Source organism: Haemaphysalis longicornis, unplaced genomic scaffold (assembly GCF_048455015.1).
Source record: "Haemaphysalis longicornis isolate Haplotype H1 unplaced genomic scaffold, Haemaphysalis longicornis Haplotype H1 scaffold_2, whole genome shotgun sequence".
NCBI classification, from domain to species: domain Eukaryota; kingdom Metazoa; phylum Arthropoda; class Arachnida; order Ixodida; family Ixodidae; genus Haemaphysalis; species Haemaphysalis longicornis.
In genome coordinates, this window is record NW_027526295.1 from 1382046 (window position 1) to 1404696 (window position 22651).

The following is a 22651-nucleotide window of genomic DNA, read 5'->3' on the forward strand; positions in this document are numbered from 1 at the left end:
TTCCATGGGGTGCTGGGGCAGCGTGGTTTGTGTGCAATCAGATACAGCGACTCCAAAATTCATGCTTGCTGTGCTTTTAAACGCCACTGAAGCAGGAGTGTAAAGCGCTGTGCCGATAATGACAGTGCAGCTGAATGCCACTGCCACTACCGGTACATAGTCCCATCACTGCGGTGACGTCCTAGACTCGCTTCAGCCGCCAGCGTGAAGTCAGGGTGAGAGGAGGACAGCCTCTATGACCTCGGTGTTGATGCATCTCCAACGGATGCCTGATGCTAGTTAAACTAAATTTTTCTGACTGCGAAAATATTTTCCTTATTCTACCTTCCGCAAGGAAGCTGTTACATAAAGAGCTTTTGGGATCATAACGGTCACATTTATTCGTTTTGGGGAAACATGCGACTCTTTATGGGGATTTTACCTTTTTGAGGTGTAAATAACGAAACCATATACGTGTACGTGTGTTGTTTGGGGCATTAGCTGCACATTTCAACAAGCGTCTGTAGGGGTAAATCCTACCTTTCGGTAACCAGGAGACGAAAGTGACTGCAGAGTCGCCGTCGTCATCCAGATAATAGAAACAAGAAAGTACGTCACCATAAGGTTCACATGAATGGTATTCCTGAGGCAGCGTAGATCCCTGGAAGGAAATAAGTTTCAATTTTATTTATTTCCAACATTTCAGTGTTGACGGACCACCAGGTGAAAAAGCGGCCAGTGACCACTTGAAGGGTGCCTGGCAGCCCGTAAATACAGCAGCTGTTTGGCAACGGTAAAAAGCATACACATGCTAATATATGCGTGAAATTAACAGATATATACAGATGTAAAAACACACCTATACACGAACAACAATGTATAGGTGTACACATTCTTAGTTAACATTAATCGTGACATACATTAAGTAACAATAGAAAAAAATGCATATACACAATAAACACAATTCGGAAATATAACAGAACCAGCTATACGTTATCCAAGGCATGTGACACTTCACTGTGTGAAACAAAAAGAAACCAGAATAAACAATAAAAGCCTATACAACTGCACAAAAGTAAGACCAATAACTATCTGGCAATAAAATATCTTCGCAGATTTGTCTTCGTACACTTTCTGTAGTCGATACCATCTTTTGGAAATTTGTTAAGGATCGAGGGCAAAGAATATTGCAAGGACTGTAGAAAATACCCGGTGCGCCGAAGGGGAATGAGCCACCTGTCACCGCGGCGTGTGCGAGAGTCGCTTGTTTGATAGTAATGTTTGAAATTGTTGCAATGAAGTTTCTGAACTTGTCATTAGAAAAAAGATACGAATTAAGTAGACGGAAATCATAGAAGGTCCTCGCGCTAACTATTTCATGTCGGGAAAACAGCGGTGCACTAGGATCTCTGAAAGGGGCACTTCAAATAAATCGAAGTGCTCTCTTTTGCAGGCGTAAAATAAATTATAGGTTATGCTTCGTAGTTGTTCCCCACACTAGGTGGCAGTAGTTAATGTGGGTAGCAAATTGGGCGTGGTAAATTTTTAGCCTAATGTATTCTGGGAGGAAATGGCGACATCGCGATATCGCACCAGCGGCGGGTGACAGTGATCTAGCTAGGGTTTCTACGTGAGACGTCCATGTGAGGTCTGCAGAAAAGGCGATACCAAATATTTTATGTTTGTCAACCATTTCAACAGGCGTGCCGCCTAATGTTAATATAGTTTCCACCTTTGCTGCTTTGTAATTGGATTTAAATAAGACTGCCTTAGTTTTACCCGCGTTAATTTTAAGTTCATTGGTGTTTGACCATTCAAAAACTTCAGTAAGTGCGTTTTGTGCTTTTAACATGATTTCCTCTATATTACTGCCCGAAACAAAAAGACTGGTGTCGTCTGCATACAACAGGAAGGTAGGATCACAAGGAATGTTGACGATGTCATTGACATATGCATTGAAAAGTAAGGGCCCTAGAATACTTTCCTGAGGTACACCACAAGAGACTGTTTTGAAAGAAGAATAAAAATCGTCTATCGCCACGCGTTGCTGTCGATCAGAAAGATAGGACGTAAAAAGGGAACTTGACACGCCGCGTATTCCGTAGTCATGCAACGTATTTAGTAATATTTCATGATTTAGATATTCGAAGGCTTTGCTAAAATCGATAAATATGCCTAACGTCATTTCGTTTTATTCTATGTTGGCGATTAAAAGCTCCTTGTGGTTAATAGCGCCGTGTCTGTAGATTTGCCTTTTTGAAAGCCATAATGGCACTCTAAGGACATGTTATATCTACACAAAACGCTGTTTACGCGGTAAGTTATTTTTTTCTAATCCTTTTGAGAAAACCGGAAGTATGGATACTGGTCTGTAGTTATTAGGGTCATTAGCATTGCCAGTGTGGCATCATTACTACCCTTCGCTCAAGAAAAAGGCAGAATCTTTATCAGCAGCCGTGGTCGGAAGTGGCGGTTTTGTCATCAATACACAGCCTCCTAAGTATGTTATCGGCCATACGCGCGTACTCAAAAGTTCGTCTGGCACAACTGGAGTTTATTTATCTACATAGAAGTCGAGGGCTTCGTTTACTGCCGAGAGGTTTCAGCTTTAATCAAATGACACCTTTTGGATTTTTTATATTGAAGGCAGCCCGAACAAAATGTGGCCTTTAGTTGACAACGCTCGAACTTCCCCTTATTTAAAAGGAAAACTGCGGCGGGTAGTACTCATTCAAGAGGCTCCAATACCGGTCTGCATTGCGAATAGCAGCTTGGGCACAATGCATACAATGATAATATATGTAATTTTATAGAAATCGAATAATATAAAACATAAATCATAATAGATTACGTAAAAATAGTCAATAATGTTAGTTCGTTTTTCCACGGTTATTCTTACTGTGAATATTTCTTGCGCTGGTGAAATGGAGCGTGGGTCTGTTTCTGCTGGGGTATAACGCGTCTGTCAGCCTTGCTTGATATGCAAATACTGTAGCGATCTGTTCTGACCATACTGTGTATTTTTACTTCAGAATTATTCTTGCTTTCAGCTTTTGTTACTTTTCTTTTTCCAAAGTTTCAAAGTTTAGATGTCAGCACATGTCATGTTATTTCCAGCTATAAGGCATGCGAAATGTGCAGCTAAATGCTTGGCAGTAGTCTGCTGTCTTCCCGCTTACGCTTCCGGGCATAGTTTCCCAGTTCCCCCCTCCTCCCCCCCCCGGAGCTAGAAAGATTTAATTTAAAAATATCCAAGGCACGAGAGCCCGTGCCTCGTGGTGACGACCCGCCGTCGTCCACTCTTGCGCGTCAGCTTGCGCCGCATGTCGAGCTTCTGTTTCCGTAGACTTCCTAGTGTAGTGACCCGCGCGCCTTGAGGCCACCGCGCCGAAGACGATCAGGACGAATTTGTCACGCCATCCCCTCCCAATTCCCACATGAAGACGGCCACCGGACCAGCTGACAAAGAAGTGGATGTCTACTGAGTCGCAGACGCGTCAAAAGAGGATTTGCCCTACGCGGCTCCGCTGTAGGAAGATGCCGATGACGAAAGTTATGACGATTGCTGCCGAATAAAACACTGTACATACTGTTACGGTGACATTTAGAAGAGTTTAGTTGTAAACCAGCACGTCGGAAAAGGGTAAGCACGTCCGAAAGGTGAGATAGGTGAGTTGCGAATCATGGTGAAAACACAATCACGTCATCTAAGTAACAGAAGCACGTCGACCATTTGAACCCTCGAAGTAGGATATCCATTATTCTTTCGAAGGTCGCTGGCGCATTGGACAACCCAAATGGCATGACTTTACATTGGCAAAGACCATCGGGTGCGACAAAGGCGGCCTTTTCCCGGTCCATCTCGTCGACACAAACCTGCCAATACCCCGAGCGGCGGTCAATTGGGGAAAAGAACTTAGCCCCATGAAGGCAGTCGAGAGCGTCGTCTATTCTTGGCAGTGGGTATACGTCCCTCTTGGTTATTTTACTGAGGTGGCGGTAATCGACGAGAAGCGCCAGGTGCCGTCTTTCTTTTTTACTTGAACTACTGGGACGCCACGGACTGCAGGTAGGCACGATAATGCCTTGTCTTTGGTGGTGTTGCGCCTTTAGATATGGCACATAACCAATCAGGGGATCGGCCAATCAACAGAGGATGGTTAAAATGAATGGAATTCTTATCTAATCACGAGACGCTTAGGAAAGATCATTTTTACTGGTTGGAAAACGTTTTGAAAATAAAAACCTGAAAAATCAAAGCGAGGGGGACCAATCGCAATCATGAAGAGAATCGTTTTGAATTTTCAATGTAGCGCAGGAGGGCAGAGCATACATCCCGGCGCCAGAACCCCGTTTCGGATGCCCCGAACGATAGTATAGCCGGCACTGTTAGGGATATCCCCAAACTGTAAAGCGGCACCTCCAGGGACTGGCGTCTCAGTCTTTATCAAGCATTTTTTTTCTTTTTGGATTACATCGCGTTCCGCATGGGACACTCGATAACCTCGCCTGTAAATTGGCCTGGCATCGCCTGTGTCAATCCGGTGCTTCACTGCTTGTGTTTGACCAAAGAGGCGGTTCTGGAAGTCAAAAATGTCGCAATACGATAGAAGCTCGCGGAGGCCTTGGGCTTGTGGTCCTGAAAGTTAGGCGCTGGTCATTGTGCCACATTTCTCCGCTAAGTTCATGGTATATATGAGGTCATGAGAGGAAGCCGGTACAGAAGTGTCGACGGGTAGCGCAGAAATTTCAATGTCGTTCAGCGGAGAAACTAGGGCGAGTGAAATTCCTTGGGAAAGTACTTGGGAATTCAATCCAAAATTCAGGATTGGAAGGATGGTCTGGCTGTTTTTCATGGTTACAACAGAGCTCGGCAGGATCACATTGCGCGTTAGGAGAATGTTGGTGGCAGGAGACACAAGGTACGCACCGTCAGGGGGAGGGTGGCGGGAGGACAACGGAACGTCGGTGACGGCTTCAGGCCGCAGACGCATGAACTCACCTTAACATAACGACGGGGGAACTGAGGCGTCTGGAGCATCGGGCGAAAGCTTTACCTCGAGGCGTAGTAAAACCGTCGCGCAATCTATTAGTGCAGAATATTCTGACAAAACGGCAAGGCCCAGAATCAAATCATGCGTGCACGTTTCTAAAACAGAGAACAAGACTGTCGTTGTGGGGCCCGCAATGGTCACACAGGCTGTGCACCTTCCTTTAACGGGCGGTGCCCCTCCATCAGCGACACGGACATGCGACATGGTTGGCGTCAAAACTTTACGGAGGCGGCGACGAATGGGAGCACTCATTATCGAGACATGTGCTCCAGTGTCTATAACAGCAGTGATTGGAACGCCGTCTAATTCTACGTCGAATAAATTGTCTCTAGTCGGCAACGTCGAAAGAGGATTTGCGGGCTGGGGTCGGAATGCAGCGTCTTCTCTGGGTGCTACATCCATCAGTTTTCCAGTAAGAAGCGTCGAGGGTGCGCCGACGGTGAAAGGTGTCGGCGCTGCGGCCAACGTGACTGGTGGCACGGCGGCGGGAGTGAGCGTCCGAATAGGGAGGCAGAGCTAGCGGCATTAGCGACGGATTCTGGCGACGTGCGAGAACAAAAACGGCGGGGCACATCAGTCGACTAGCGGTCTGCCGAGACGTTGTTCCGGGAAACTCGAAGCCAATGGTTCGGACAGTACCGAGCAACGTAGCCAACACGGCGACCGGTGAAACTGGTGGGCTTATCGTCGGCGGTTCTCCAGTCAGCGGGATTAGGTAGCGTGGAGGGCCGGACACATAGCGAGGTGCAATGGGAGCATAACTGTGGCGGGCGGGGGCAGGAGGACTCAGTGAGAATGCTTGCTGGAGACCGATATTGCTAATTTCGTCTCGAACGACATCTTGAATCAGCCAAATGGCTGGAACAGGGCTGTCGACCGCATGGGGCAGAGTAACGGCGGGAGTAGTGGCTTCCAGTTCGCGGCGCACTATCCTTTGGACGGTGTGTTCGAGGGAGTCATTGTGAGAAGTCGTGGACGAAAACGGCTGGGGGGATGGCGCCTCGCAGGAAGAATTCACACTGGTGTTGGGCAACCGTTAGAACTGCTGCGTGATGCGGCGGCTCTTCGCTTGCTCGAACAGTTGGCATTCGTTTCAGATGGCATCGACTGTAGTGCAGCCCTTACACATGAGCAAGTGAAAAGCGTCGTCAGCTATTCCCTTAAGCACATGCGCAACCTTGTCCTGCTCCGTCATCTTGTCGTCCACTTTAAGGCAGAGAGGCAGGACGTCGTGAATATAGGAAACGTACGATTCGGTCGATGTTTGGGCACGGGATGCAAGTTCCCTGTTTGCGCGTAGCTGATGTTGGATGGGATTGCCGAATATTCTCAAGAGTTCGGCTTTACAGAAGTCCCAACTGGTTAATCTGGCGTCATTGGTTTCATACCACGTGAGTTCCGCGCCTCTCAAGGAGAAAAAAAGATTTGCAAGCATGACCATAGGGTCGCAAAGCTTGTGGGCGCTGACCCGCTCATAGCTGTTTATCCAATCTTCGGCGTCAATATCGTGAGTGACAGTGAAGAAACCGGGCTCTGTGGGGTGCGAAACGACGACCAGTGGAGGCGATGACTCGCTCGCCGGATCCATGCTGGCAGGAGGAATATGATGCCCGCCTCGGAGATGCGTGATGAAGGATCACGATGCCTTTAGTATCGGATAGCTGAGACGAGAGGGAGGGGATGTCTGGCAACCTCCACCAAGATGTTACGGTGACGTAAAGGAAGACGTGTAGCCAAGCGGAACAAGAGGTATCCACACAGTATATTTGCAATCCCGAGAGCACTTGGCAGGCAAGGCGCAAGATCCTCTTCTACTTCTACGTCTAGCTCGTTTTCCGAGTCCGAGTGCGCTACCGTCATCTTCTTTCGGCTACTACTTGGCGCATGTCCCAATGTGATGCATAGGCTATGCCCGAACTCTTTCTCTGCTTAGCCTCTTCATCTAAGGCACCGTAGCAATGCTTTAATGCTCTTTCCTCTACAATGCCTTACAAAACGGCTTTGCAGTGGTGGGGTCCGGCCGCTCTCTCTATCCTGGGATCCGCTGTCAGTGTGGGGAAAAGCTAGGTCGACCGCCAGCTCTGCTCTTTCGCCAGCTGTGCTCAACTTGTGCAGGTTGTGCCAATTTTAAAGCGACTCTTTATTGTCCTCAGTGATACACCTGTACGCCAATACGCCCTCCAAGAAAGCCAAATTGATTAGAACGAATGTTTTTGGGTCGCCTCTTCTACGCCGATGGAGTCCTTCCTGATAAAACGAAACGTCAGTCATTGCGAACCTCCAGAAGCCGAAGGACAAGAAGGGCGCGTGAAGATTCATTCGGCTGTGCGGGTACTACCGGCGCTTCGTGGCTAACTTGGCACGCGTGGCAGAGCCACTCACGGGCTTGACAAAAGACAGCCCCCCTTTTTGCTGGGGAGCCAGCCAAAAAAAGAAGCATTCCGCACGCTCCAACAACGCATTCTGCACGCTGGCTTATTTTGACGAACTCGCCGAAGCGGAAATACACAAAGACGCCAGTGATATAGACTTGGGTGCCGTTCTTGAGAAGCAGCACAGTGCTTGCAAAAACATAATCGCTTATTCAAGCCGCGCGTTTCAAAAGAAGGAAAAAACTACTAAGGTTTTAAGAAAGACAGCCTTGCCAGACGAGGGCCATAAGGAAAATTTCATAATTCGCCGGTACCTATATTGCAGACTATTTAAAGTGGCCACAAAACATCAAACGCTGCCTTGGCTCGCCGATTTCAACGTCCCGTATGGCCGTCTCGGGCAATGGAGCCGGCGCATCCAATATTTCGTCGTGAACATCGTCGATCAGTAGCGCAGGAAACACTGAAAGTACGACATACCGTCGCAGAAGGATCCCACCGGGTCCAGGTCGTCGAATTGGGGTCCAAATTGACAAAAGATAACCTGGATGATACTCGACGTCTCGGCATTGGGGGGATGAAACGAACGAAATCCTCCAGCTTCTGGTCCCTTGTACGAACTCAAGCCAGCTGGCGGGCGTCCTCCGCACACTGTAGGTATCCGTGGACATCGGCGTTACGGTCGTCCTGTTCTGTGTGCGGTCGTCGGCGTTACGGTCGTCGTGTTCTGTGTGCGGTAGCATAGCGTCACGCATCTGAGTTGGCCGTCTTCTCTAAACAAGTACAAGCGGTGTGATCTGCGCAGTTTCGTAGCCACGCGTGCTGTGCGCAAACGTGACATTAGGGACGACTTTGTCCCATGTGTTTTGTTTAACGGTGGCCTACGTAAAACAGGATATCGACGTTTCGTTCGTTGAGACGTTGCATTAGTCCTTTCGTTTGGGTGTGGTACGCCATCGTTCTTTGTTGATCCATGTTGCTGTAGCGTAAGACTCCTCACATGCTCTCCGCATTAAAGGCACTTCCCCCATCCGTCGCGGGACTTTACGGGCTACATGCCGCAGCCGAGCTTAATTTATGAGGAACTTTGCGACTTCCTTTGCAGCGGTTTTCGGGAGGGCGTTGGTCGCTGCGTGCACGTCATGTAGTCTTTCCCTGCGACAATCCACTTGCTCTCGGCTCGTGACGTAGGGAACGTGAGCAGAAGGTCCATTCCGATCTGTTGGAATGGCACCGATGGGGCGGCGATTGGCTGCACAAGTCCCGTGAGTCTCGTCACCCGCATTATGTGTTGCTGGCTGTCACGACAGCTCCGGACGTAGTTGGTGACGTTGAATGTAGGGTGGGGCCAAAAATATTCTGTCTTGATCTTTCCGAGCGTACTTTCCATGCTGAGGTGCCCTGATGAGAATTCGTCGTGACACGCTTCCAAGATGTTGTTGCGGAAGCCCGCGGGGATGGCGAGAACGTACTTCGTTCTCGTTCTAGGGTCCCACTTCTTCTTTACCAGCACCAAAGATTTCAGGCAGAAAGGAGCGGAGTAGCGCTTAAAAGCTCTTCGCAGGACGACGTTGCTTCCTTCAAGGTAGTCATTGGTGTTGTGCAAATCGGGGTCGGCATGCTGCTGGGCCGCTTGGCCGATTTCGGTAGCGATACCGAGAAACGTGGCGTCTCCGTCGGCGTCATGGGGCGGTAGGTCCATAGCGGCACGTCAGTGTCATATCGGTTGGTAGTGGTAAAGCTACGTTGGGAATCGCAGTCTTCGGCGCGTGGTTGAGTCATTGGAGGGTTTGCGTTTTCTCGACGTATAGCAAGTTCACCTCCAGAAGTTGCTGCTTTTATTTGCCCCTAAGTGGTTTTGGGGATCTGCTGCGCGTGAAGTCAGCGCTGCTACGATGGCTCGTTGATCGATATCGGTAGGCAGACGGCGAGCGGTTCAAGATACCTCGGCGCCGGCTGGTCTGCGACATGTACTCGCGACCACAATCGGGCGCTGGCCAGGTAAAGGGCGCGGTGCGTCCACTGGAAAGCGTCGTAGTCAGAGTCGCCTGTAGGGGCACCTACGGTAAATGTGGTCAGGCTCTCCGCAATGGTGGCATAGTAGCACAGCAGACGGCAATCTTTGGTTCGCCACACGTCAGTTTTCCTTGGGGTCGAGTGTCGCGCTGTAGGCGTCCAGCAAGCGGCAGTGGATGGTGACACGGAGCCGCTAGGAGACGAGTTACCGGTGGGCGAGGGCGACGAACCGCAGTGGCGTATACAATACTATGCGGCTCTTGGGATGCTTCCGGCAGCGGAAACGTTCCCGGTGCTTGTTACACTTCGTCCGGATCAAGTCTGTACGGAAAGCGGCTTCGGGTTGCGGCGGCGTTGAGATATGTTTTCGCGGCTACTCCCTTGCTACAGCACGGGTGGAATCGCGTAGGGTAGCTGTCGGAATCCGCAAACTGTCACTGAGTCAGCATGGGCCATGCCGACACAGCGACGGCAATGATGTTTAGCTCGGAATTCTAGGGCTTTTCAATTTCTGCTGGCCTCGTAAAGAATCTCAGCGACGCTTTCGGGTGGCTTATGGAACGCACACAGTCCTTCGTTCAGACCACACATTAAGAAACGTAACTGCTTTCCTTTCGACATTTGAGGGCAGGGTCAGCACAACTGAAGAGCCTCTTGAGGTCTTCGACAAACAATAGCAGTAATTCGTTAGGGCGTTGTGTACGAGCCTGTAGCCAGGTCTCGAACCGCTATTTCCGCACAACCGTCGTTCACGCCGTTAAAAATTGTTTTAAATTCGTGCCAGGACTCTAAAGCGCTCTCAAGCTTTTCGAAGCAAATCCGTGTTTAACCCTTAAGGTTGAGGAACACTTGATCAGTCTGTCGTCATCGTCCCGGCGGTTAAACAGGCTGACTCGTTCGACTTGCTGTAGCCAGTATTTTTTTATCCGCCGCGGTGGTTCAGTGCCTAAGCCGTTGTGCTGCTGAGCACGAAGACGCGGGTTTGATTCCCACCCACGGCGGCCGCTTTTCTGATGGAGGCGAAAAAAAACGCCCGTGTGAACGAGATTTCGACGTAGGCTAAAGGTTCCCAGGCGGTCAAAATTAATCCGGAGCCTTCCACTACTGCGAGCCTCATCGCCTGCGTTCCGTCGGCGCGTTAAACCCTACAATCAACCAATCAAATCAATCTGTAGCCAGATTTCGGGATCCTCCGAAGGTGACCGATGTACTGATGGCGGCTCCCTGGGGTGCTGGACAACGACGGGGGGATTGCTAGCGTGTTTCATTGTAGTGGCCACGAGGTCTTCCTTCACTTTCTCCGGAAGCAGTGCAAACGCCGGATGAAGACCTTGCTATCGGTTGCTGGCGCGAGTTGCGCTTGCCTGGGGACTTGCCGAGGCTGTAGGGTTCATGTACACCACACCTTCCCCTGATGTCACGGACGAAAAGACGATGCATGTTTCTTCCGATAACACAGTAAACCTGTGCTGCGCTAAAAACCCAAAATACCCATGCGGCGAAGGCGCAGGCAAACGTGACGTGAGCAGGGCGAACGAATCGAATGCGATGGCATTTGCCGTCTCATAATTTATGGTTCCGGGTGTGCATTCTGGAACCTGCAAATTAAATCGAGAACAAATCAAATTATGTCAGTCTAGCGAGAACAGGGTGAGACTCTCTCCCTAACCAATCAGAAATCCTGCGCGAGGGGGATAGCACGGACTCCGCTTCGAACACAGATAACACCCAGGGCAGCAGGCAGACACTGTATACAAACACGTAAGTAAAGAAAACCGAGGTATGCCATATTACGTGCAATTACTTACTTGTAATAGACGAATATCCAAAGCGCAATGGTTAATGCGCAGAGAGAAATTCCGTACCCAATATAGTACAGCGTTGTTTCGTCTACCTGGAAAAAAAATAGACCACCATCAGCCCCTACGTCAGGACGCTAAAACACTCGTGGCTCGTACCACTTTATTGCATACTGTGCGGCTTAACGCACGGAAGGTACACCTGGACAATGAGGCGCCCCGATGTAGAGAGCTCTGAATTAATTCTGAGCCTCTGAGGATTTTTAACGTTGGGTGAAACCTCGACACACATGGCCGCTTCCACCTTTCTACTCCTTCTTAAAAGCAGCCACCATGGCCGGGATTCAACTGGAGTTCTTCGGGTACGCAGCATAACGATTTTGCTACTTAGTCGCAGGTGTACGACTGTATTGAGCAATCGTATAATAAAATTCTGCTTTATTTCGAAAGACTTCGTCACATGCTGTGTTACCTCCTGATAGGAACGAACCAATAACCGCTCTACGGGGTTGGAGATTTCCAATTCATTACTGGGAACAGCAGAAACATGGGTTAACCTAAAACTATTCGCGCAGTAATATGTGCGCTTTGAAAATTGAGGGGGGGGCGTAATTTAAAATACCTTGCGAGTATTAGAGAAACGGTGAATTATGAACACAGCAGTATACTGATAGCAAATATCAGCCAACTTATTCAATTCTCTTCCGGAGAAGCAACGCGTTGCATTTACAAAAAAAAATTAACTAAAAAATCGGCGAAACGCAAAACGCCTGCATGTACGAGATTTCGGAGCGCGTTAAAAATCCGTAGGTGGCAAAAACTAATTCTGAGCTCTGCATTATGGCGCGCCTCATCCTTTGCATTTCATCGGCGCGCTAAACTGTACAATCAAATTCAGTACTGAAAATTCAAATTTCGTTCTGAAGATTGTCATCAGTGACGTAGTAGGGGAAATTCTAAAACCGCATTTATCACTACCTTTACTTCATTTTAGTTGTCTATTCCTGCGATCACTTTACCACGTAGTTGACATTGCAATATATGTATGATCCTTCTGAAATAGACGTATGATGGTTGCTCATGAGTATGAATTAACTGAGCAGAAAAAAACAGGACAACTCAACAGGTGAAACTCGTATTACAAGGTCGTGATCATGCACCGTGGTAAAAAGGAGTTTTTTAGCATGGTTAGTTACTGGACGGGGCACAAAAACAGGACGAGACAGATGACACACACAAGGCCATGATCATGATTGGCTAACGCCGTTCAGCCTAAGCACACTGTAGCTCTGCACCGATCTTTGTGAACCGTCTGCTTGCACTACGGATGGTTTACGCGATAAGTAATGGTGTTTTTGTAATTGTAGTACTTTGGATTCAGTGACAAAGCAAAGCAATGAGAAACCCCCGCACAGGGCACCTTGCAATCACAGGGCAATCTTGGTATGGCATTGGAAACACCGCGGACCCCAACACCCCCAACATAAGCGGTTACCTACCGTGATGATGTGTTTGAAGGTGTAGGGTAAGAAACCACAAACGGTGGCTGTCGGAGCCCAGGTCAAGCTCTGGCGGATGGGCTCCCTCTCTGTTTACCAGGCAAGAAGCTCAAGGACCTCTCTCGGTATTAGGGTACCCCGACCGAAGGAAGCACCCCCATCCCCTACTTTTATACTATAGCATACGGTATTTTCTAACCCCCCCCCACCTCAAATATGATCGCTCTCTGAAAAGGGGCTGCACCGGAGTCTCTTTTCCTATATTGTCGTCCATCTCTCTTCCGAAGCCTGATCCTTTTTCGCGCTGTTTGGTAATGGAATCACTGAATAAGTCAAAACCTATTACCTCCCAGTCTGTCTTTCTTATTTCCAAGTTTCTAGATAGCCTTGTAGGCAAATTGTACAGGGCTAAGAAGCTCACAATGGGAGAAGTCCTAATTGAAGTAGAAAACAAACAACAATCCTCTAGCCTCCTCAAGAAAACGCGCATGGTCAATGTTGACGTCAAGATCGCGCCCCATCGCAGCCCTAACAGCTTCCAGGGCCTGATCTCTGATCGGGATCTAATAAATGTGACTGAAGCAGATCTGCTCAAGGGCCTTCGTGATCAGGGTGTGACAGCAGTGACACGAATAACGATACGCCGAAACGACCAATTAATAGCTACTAAACACATATTCTTGACGTTTGACCGCTCAACACTTTTTGAGTCGGTCAACGCAGGTTTTATGAGATATCCGATCCGACCCTAAGTGCCAAACCCACGCCGCTGCTTCAACTGTCAGCGGTTTGGGCACGGTACAACCTCTTGCCGTGGTAAACGTACGTGCGCAAAATGTGCAGCAGGTGATCATGTAACAGACAATTGTGCATCGGACAGGTTCACCTGTGCAAATTGCCAGGGACCGCACGCTGCGTATTCTAGGAGTTGTCAAAAATTCAAGTAGGAGAAACAAATCATTGCCTTAACGGAGCCATGAAGAGAAAGTGTAAGTTGGTTCTATTAGAAAGATTTCGTGTTTTATAGTGCCCCTAGCTCTTGTCCGGATACAAACGATGCTTTATTCACTGATAAATTAAACAATTTAGGTTAAAATATCGATTTTCCCGCAAAATCGTTTGTTTTCGGGGTCTGCAATGACATCACAGGAACCGACCGCTCTGCAGACTAGAATATCTTCATTCACGCATCCGCCGTACAGGGTAGAGACACGCATACGCTGGCGCCGCCATTTTAGGTCGCTCGCTTGCCGCCGAAGCAAGTAATAGTGTCAAAACCGCGCTAAAATTATCGCCGCAACGGGGTTTACTGAAGAAGTTTGAATCATATTGTCTATTTCGCATTGCTAGGTCTCGTGGGAAACGAAAAGAACAACGCGTTGAGCACGTTGGCCCAATTGCGGCGGCACGGCACCGTTCAAAGGTTGTCTCCACCCTGTACAGCGGTGTTGGTTTGTTCCCGCGTTTCTTTACGTTACCCGAACCTAGATGGCGCCACCATACCGTGGCAACGTTTGGTTTGTTTTTGCCCGTATTTAAATCTGGCTTGTTTTTGTTCTGGGAGAAAATATTCGTTCCCTGAAACAGTGCTCGCTCGACAAATGTGGTCACGTAACACACTGGTGCTTGCGTCAATCGGCCAGTGTCGTCTGAGACAACCCCAAGCCCCGTAGTGCTGTACAGCTAAACCAAGCATGCTGTGCGCAGTACGAACAGCAGTACGCATCAGTACTTCTATATTTACATGTGCTTTCGTAACTTCCACTGTGTGTCCCATCATTCTTATTGCTTTGTAAAGAATGTGCCCTAAATTTAAGCGCAAATCGCTCGTTCGGCTAGTTTGTAAGCTCTACCTAATTTGCGTCTACTTCTGCCGGCCTCCGCCAATCGCAGAGCTGGCTCGAATGACATCATAGGTTCTGTTGCGGGAAATGAGCAGGTGGGTCGCATGGCCATTCCCTTTTTTCCTTATTATGTAGCTTATTTGAGCGAAGTTTGCGTTAAAATTGGTGTCAGTATGATTCTAACGAGGCATTCTATTGAATGAACCAAACTTGTGTTTTCTCTTCATGGCTCCGTTAAAAGTCAACGAGAACATCACCTTCCCAGTTGGCGCGAAAGAGGTTGACCTCTTTCCCCTTCGGGAGGTATGCCGACGCGGCTCGCCGGAAGGCGGTGCGGCGTCTGGTTTCGGCCGGGACCAAGTACCGCGAGTCGAACTTGGTCCCGGCTACGCCCCCCCACCCAGGGGTGCCCCGGGCAGTCCAACCCGCCTCTGCACCGCTCGCTCAGTCAGCAGCGGCTGTGGTGGCAACCACGTCTGTTGGGGATGCCGCTGCATACAATGCTTCCTTGATTGATTGATTGTAGGGTTTAACGCGCCGACGCAACGCAGGCGATAAGGCGCGCCGTAGTGGAGGGCTCCGGATTAATTTTGACCACCTGGGGATCTTTAAGGTGCGCCGAAATCTCGCACACACGGGCGTTTTTGCTTTTACGCCTCCATCAGAAATACAATGCTTCCTCTCCACCGGCCCAAACAACACGCGAGGGCACGGAGGAAATGGAGAAGCAGGCACCCGCGGCAGTTCCCACCCCCGCCGCACCGCCTCTGCCACCCGGGGCGCTCCTGACCCTCAGCGGTCGCGACTCCAACGAAGGGCACCGGGAGGGGTGCCAAGTCCAAGGGGTCCGGTCCGCCGGCTACTCCTCACAAATCTGATGACGAGATGTATGTGGGACCTTTCTTGTCTGCCTGGCAGCGGAAGGAGCGGGTCCCTTCATCCAAACCTCCATAGAAGGTAAAAAAACCCTTTGAATAGTCCAAGCCCCGAAAAACCTTACATAAATAGTCACACTCCAGTAGCTCTGAACACTTAATATTGAGAAGAGAAATTTTGTTCAATGGTCTTGCAGAAGCCTTCTGAATAATCTTGACGACGTGCACGAGATTCTGCATGCTAATCAGCCAAGTGTAATGTGTGTTCAAGAAACACATTTAAATTTCTAACAAATTTTTTTTAATAGTTACCTTGTATACAGAAAGGACAGGGATGGCCGCACACACTCTTCTGGCAGTGGGGCCATAATTGCCCAGAAATACTTAGCATGTCGCCCTGTCACTTCGAACACTGTACTTGAGGGTGTAGCAATTCGCACAATAATATTTAATAGGTTGACAACGGTATGCTCCATATACATTCCTCCCGATCTTGCAATTTGAACTGCGACTTCGAGGCGCTGGTTGACCAGCTGCCCGAACCGTACATCCTCAAAGGCTACCTTAATGCACACAATTCTCTTTGGGGATCTTCTCATACGGATTTCCAAGGTCGCCTGATTAAGAAGTTTTTAACATCCTAGGGAGCATGCGTCTTCAACATAAAGAAGCCTACATACGTTAATATAGGACACAACCCACTCATATCTTGACTTGGCTATTGGCTCCGCAGTTCTCTTTCATTGTCTTGAGTGGGGTGTGGGCGCGTACCCATACGGCAGTGACCACTTCCCCACCGTACTAACATATATAGTTAAAGGCCCAAGCAGTCCATCTTCCTAGAACAGGTTCAATGAAGCAAGAGCTAACTTTAATATATTGTCACGGCCCTCTTGACATTTCACATGGCAATGCACTGGATCACCTGGTCGTCAATATATCGTGCGTTTCATCTATGGGTGCGTGCCGCGTCAGTGGGTCGCGCAAGGCAAGCCGAAGCGAAGACGAAGAGGTCGCGCAGAGACAGACTGGCTCGAGCTACGCTGGTATCCTCGGCTTCGGACTATACGCCTCATTCTTTAAAAATAGATCGCTTTTAAGCACAGCATGTAAATAGCCCGCATCTGCCTCGTAACATCTTTTTGGTGGAGGTTGCGGTTCCCGTCCCTGTGCCTGTCAACAGCGCAGCAACACCACACCACGGATCTCCGAAGTGGGCGACACATTCGTCGACGCACGATGCCTCCTGCCAACGAGACCGCACCCGTTGCGCCCCTCATCATGGTTTCTCAGCCCCGTGACCCAGGCTTTTTCACCGGTGAGGACGACACCGACGTGGAAGAATGGATTCGCATGTTCGAACATGCCAGCGCCCATAACAGGTGGGATGGTACAATAATGCTGGCTAACCTACCTTACCATCTAAGAAACACAGCCAAATCCTGGTATGACACCAACGAGCACACGTTGACCAGCTGGGACGTTTGCAAAGAAAAGATGCGGAAAATAATTGGCAGCCCCGTGGGTCGCCAGCTCGCCGCACGTCAACAGCTCGCTTCGCGCGCCCAGTCCGCCACTGAATCGTATATCACGTATATACACGATGTTTTGGCCCTCTGCGCAAAGGTTGATCCCGAAATGTCGGATGCCGACAAGGTAGGCCACGTCCTTAAAGGCATTGCAGATGACGCCTTCCATCTGCTGATGTGTAAGGATGCCGCTACAATCGACGCCATTCTTAACGAATGCCGACGCTTCCAGGAGGCCAAATGCCGCCGCATTGCCCACCAGTTTACTCGGCTGCCTCACACGGCGGCAACGTCGTCGTGTCAAGATGTGTCGGTTCCACCACGCACAACGCTGACGCCTAGCACGGAGGCCCAGACTGAGAGCCTGACGAAAATAGTACGCCGTGAGATCGAGGCTATGGCTCCATTCGCTCAGCACTGCGCGCACGACCGGAACGGCCCCACGATTTCTCTCATCCAAGCTGTCGTTAGAGACGAGATCACGTCCCTGGGCCTTCACTCAGTTTGTGCCTTGGGACGCCAGGATCCCTGCGACGGCTTCTGTACCCCTTCGCCCCGTACTGATGTCCCGCCGCGCTACGATGTTCTACCGCGCTACCGACGACGCAGTCCTGGTGAATGGAGAACAGCCGATGACCGCCCCATCTGTTTCAACTGCCATCGCGTTGGACACGTCGCCCGTTATTGCCGCAGCAGCTGGTCGCCATTTAGCCGTCAACGGTTTCCCAAGAACAGCTACTCCGACGGCTACCCTCGACGTTTTCCGCCACGTCCTCAGCAGCCCTTCGCACCCGACAACACACGACGCAACCTATCTAGCCGCTCGCCGTCACCTCAGCGTCGCCAGTCGCGTTCGCCGCAGCCCCGCCGCCAGACTCCGCCGCCCACTTTCTCGGCCTCCCTCTCGGAAAACTAGCCAGTGCAGCTCCCGGAGGTGATGCTGCATTAACGACCCGGCCTGCAAATCCTCTGTTGACTTCGGTTTCAAGACCCAATTCGATAGATGTTCACGTTGACGGGGTTCGTGTTAGTGCTTTAGTCGACACAGATGCCAATATTTCAGTCATGAGTTCAAACCTTCGCCGCACTCTTCGGAAAGTTATGACGCCCGCGATATGCCGTGCTGTACGAGTCGCCAACGGAAGAACGACCACCGTAGCCGGAATGTGTACCGCCCGCGTCGCAATTGCGGACACGACATTCCTGTCTTGTTCACCGTCTTGGACACATGTCCTTCGGACATGTGTCCAATATTCGGACTGGACTTTCTTACAGAACACGCCGCCCTCATTGACTGCGCCGCCGGGGTTTTACGTCTTGAGCCGCCCACAACACCCCTTAATGACATCACGCCCACTTACCGGCTTTGCGGCGCCGAACATGCTCGATTAGCTCCCAAGGCCATGACCTACGTGCGTTTATCGTCGTGCCCGCCAGTTCCAGATGGTGACTACCTTGTCTCGCCCGTCACCGATATACTCCTTGAACGCAACGTGACCCTTCCTTTACAGTCGTGACTGTCGCGAAGAACGAAATTGGCCTCCGATTTTTGAACTTCGGTTTCTCCACCCAAGTTCTTCCCCGTGGAATGTCGCTTCCTACACTGATCCCCTTGGCTGAATGCGAAGTTTCCGTGGTGACAACTGACGACTCTGAATCCTCTACGGATAGCCAACGGGACATTTCACGAACTACCGCTGATTTTATGGACATGATAGCGTCGGACCTTCCACCTCCGGAAGCCCATCAGCTCCGTTGTCTCCTAGCGTCATATCGGGACATTTTCGACTTGGACAACCGTCCGTTGGGCCAGACTTCCCATGTGACACATCGCATAAACACTGGTGATGCGACCCCTATCCGCCGACGTCCATATCGTGTCTCCCACGCCGAACGTACCATCATTCAGCAGGAAGTCGAGAAGATGTTGCGGAAAGATGTTATTAAGCAGTCTTCTAGTCCATGGGCGTCTCCAGTCGTGCTGGTCGAAAAGAAAGACGGCTCATGGCGATTCTGTGTTGATTACAGACATTTAAACAAAATAACCAAGAAGGACGTTTATCCACTTCCTCGAATTGACGACGCCCTCGACTGCTTGCATGGCGCGTCGTATTTCTCGTCCATTGACCTGAGATCAGGGTACTGGCAAATTGCAGTCGACGCCATGGACCGCGAAAAGACCGCTTTTGTAACACCAGACGGACTGTACCAATTTAAGGTCATGCCGTTCGGTCTCTGCAATGCGCCAGCCACATTCGAAAGGATGATGGACTCTCTTCTCCAGGGATACAAATGGACGACATGCTTATGCTACCTGGATGACGTTATCGTCTTTTCTCCCACGTTTGAGACACACTTGCATCGCCTTTCCGACATCCTGGCAGTTTTTCGCAGAGCTGAACTTCAGCTAAATTCGTCAAAGTGCCACTTCGGTTGTCGCCAAATAAAGATCCTTGGGCACCTCGTCGACGCTACCGGAGTCCAACCTGATCCAGACAAAATACGAGCCGTAAAAGACTTCCCTGATCCTCGATCGGTGAAAGAAGTTCGAAGCTTTGTGGGGCTCTGCTCCTACTTTCGGCGCTTCGTCAAGAATTTCGCTGAAATTGCCAGGCCCCTCACAAATCTGCTTCGGCACGACAACCCGTTTTCCTGGGGCCCTGAGCAAGCTTCCGCTTTTTCAACACTTGTCAATCATCTCACTAATCCACCTATTCTGGCGCACTTTGACCCTTCCGCTCCGACCGAAGTCCACACGGACGCGAGTGGAGACGGCATAGGTGCTGTACTGGTTCAGAAACACGCCGGTCTCGAACGAGTGATACCGTATGTCAGTCGCCTTTTGTCACCTTCCGAGAGGAACTACTCGATCACCGAGCGCGAATGCCTGGTTCTTGTATGGGCCGTGAACAAATTCCGCCCATATTTATACGGAAGGCCTTTTCTGCACTAACTGACCACCATGCCCTATGCTGGCTTGCTTCCTTGAAAGATCCCACTGGTCGTCTCGGTCGCTGGGCTTTACGCCTTCAGGAGTTTGACTACTCCGTGGCCTACAAGTCTGGTAGGCTCCACAGCGACGCCGACTGCCTGTCGCGTCAACCGGTCGACCAACCTGATACAGCTGACAACGACCTTGATTCTTGTGTCCTTGCACTAACTGACTTTCTCAACATCGCCGACCACCAGCGTCGCGACCAATCATTGCAGTTGATCATTGCACGTCTCACCACCATGCCGTCAGACCCTGCATTGAACACGTTTTTGCTCCGCGACGGCGTGCTGTTCCGCCAGAACTTTCGCGCAGACGGCCTTGACGAGCTTCTCGTTGTTCCTGAACACCTCCGATCTGACGTCCTCCATCAGCTGCACGACGAGCCGACAGCTGGCCACATTGGTGTCGCACGAACTTACGACCGTGTACGTAAGCGATTTTACTGGCCCGGACTCTACCGATCAGTCCGCCGCTACGTAACGGCATGTGACCTGTGCCAGCGTCGGAAAACCCCTTCTTTGGGCCCAGCCGGACTGCTCCAACCGATAGAGATTCCTTCCGAACATTTCTTTCGGGTCGGTTTGGACCTGCTCGGCCCTTTTCCTCTCTCTCGTTCGGGAAATCGCTGGATCGCTGTTGCGACCGATTACGCGACCCGCAACGCTATTACGCGTGCTCTCCCCACCAGTTGTGCCACCGACGTTGCTGATTTCTTGCTTCACAACGTCATCCTACAACACGGTGCTCCCCGTCAGCTCCTTACCGACCGTGGCCGGTACTTCCTGTCTCGGGTTGTTGACGACCTCCTCCGCTCTTGCCACACGAAGCACAAGCTGACCACCGCCTACCATCCCCAGACTAATGGCTTGACGGAAAGGCTTAACAAGACCATCACCGACATGCTCGCGATGTACGTTACCGCGGACCATCTGGATTGGGACGTCACTTTGCCGTATGTTACATTCGCATACAACTCATCCCGCCATGACACCGACGGTTATTCACCGTTCTTTCTTCTCTACGGCCGTGAACCCTCTCTTCCCTTAGATACCCTACTTCCTGATGCGACCCCTCTGGCTACCGAATATGCCCGCGATGCTGTCGCTCACGCTGATGTCGCCCGCCAGGTTGCCCGTGCCAAGCTCGCGGCTTCCCAGTCTTCCCAGAAACACCGCTATGACGAGCAACACCGCACCGCCCACTTTACGCCCGGCTCCTTGGTTCTTGTCAGCACCCCTTGCCGCAGCATTGGTCTCTCCGAGAAACTGCTGCCTCGCTTCAAAGGCCCCTATCGGATTAAGCGTATGGTCACACCTGTGACGTACGAAATTGTTCCCGCCGCTCCTTCCTCACCGTCACTGGACCCATCAGCTCAACTCGTCCACGTCGGCCGCCTCAAGGCGTATTACTCAGCGGCCCCACCTGTTCCCTGACCCTCGATTTCAATAAGCACCGAGACGGCGCTTCTCCGCCGGAGGGGGGTCATGTCACGGCCCTCTTCACATTTCACATGGCAATGCACTTGATCACCTGGTTATCAATTCATCGTGCGTTTCATCTATGGGTACGTGCCGCATCAGTGGGTCGCGCAAGGCAAGCCGAAGCGAAGACGAAGAGGTCGCGCAGAGACAGACTGGCTCGAGCTACGCTGATATCCTCGGCTTCGGACTATACGCCTCCTTCTTTGAAAATAGATCGCTTTTAAGCACAGCGTGTAAATAGCCCGCATCTGCCTCGTAACAATATTGTCACGATGCCAAAGACGACGCAGTGGTCTTGGAGGAAAACAAGCTTATTGGAGCGAACTTGTGCTCCTCTAACACCTCAAATAATACACAGGCGGCAAAGCAGCAAAATGACGTATACGCAAGCGAGCGTCGGCGATCGAATACCCCGGCGTCTGCTCTGCAGGCTTTTTATCTTTCGGCGCGCGAGGTTCTCGAACCGCCGATTCGCATCTAGAACATTGTAGATCGAAGACGATTATTCTGGGCTGTTCACGTTAGATCGGAATTCTCTCGCTATCAGAACAGATAACACATGCGGCACAGAAAGAAAGCATGGAACACGCGCTTCCCTTTGCACAGAGATAACATAGACTGGCGCAGCCGGGCGGTAAAAGCAAAAAGACAAATAAACCCAATGCATGGTTCGCGGCATTACCCCCCCTCTAAGAGTGCATCGACCCGATGCTAACATAAGCGACAGTCCGAACAAATAAAATTAAAAGTTCATCATCGTCCGTAGAAAGGTTTTAAGCAAACCACGTTGACGACTTCGGGCCGCGTGCGTCGTCGTGAAGTGCCGGAATCACCATCGGGGATCACTTCATAGGTATGTTGTCCAACGCGTCGTAGAATCTTGTAGGGTCCGAAATACCGTCGCAGACGTTTCTCACTCAGTCCGCGTCGTCGGATGGGAGTCCAAACCTACACACCATCCCCTGGGTGGTCCTCGGCGGCTTGTCGTCGGAGGTTGTAGCGGCCGGCATCCACCAGCTGCTGGTCCCTTATAGAAACTCGAGCGAGGTGGAGGGCCTCTTCCGCACGCTGAAGGTATCCTTGGACGTCGGTGTTCAGGTCGTCGCCTTCTACGTGCGGCAGCATGGCGTCAAGCATTGTAGTCGGCCGTCTTCCGTAGACAAGCTCGAACGGTGTCATCAGCGTGGTTCCTTGGATAGCCGGGTTTT

The 22651-nt window shown here is 50.6% G+C and overlaps 1 protein-coding gene across 1 annotated transcript in view; it reads right to left on the reverse strand.

Annotated features, from left to right (window-relative positions):
• Positions 1 to 22651, reverse strand: part of LOC144168682 (diuretic hormone receptor-like) — a 182249-nt gene that overhangs the window by 63564 nt on the left and 96034 nt on the right. The window contains exons 4-5 of the mRNA XM_077697617.1: positions 11230 to 11315; positions 520 to 640 (exon numbers count right to left, since the gene is read on the reverse strand). Coding sequence (XP_077553743.1) covers positions 520 to 640; positions 11230 to 11315 — 207 coding nt within the window. The remainder of the gene's footprint in view (positions 1 to 519; positions 641 to 11229; positions 11316 to 22651) is intronic.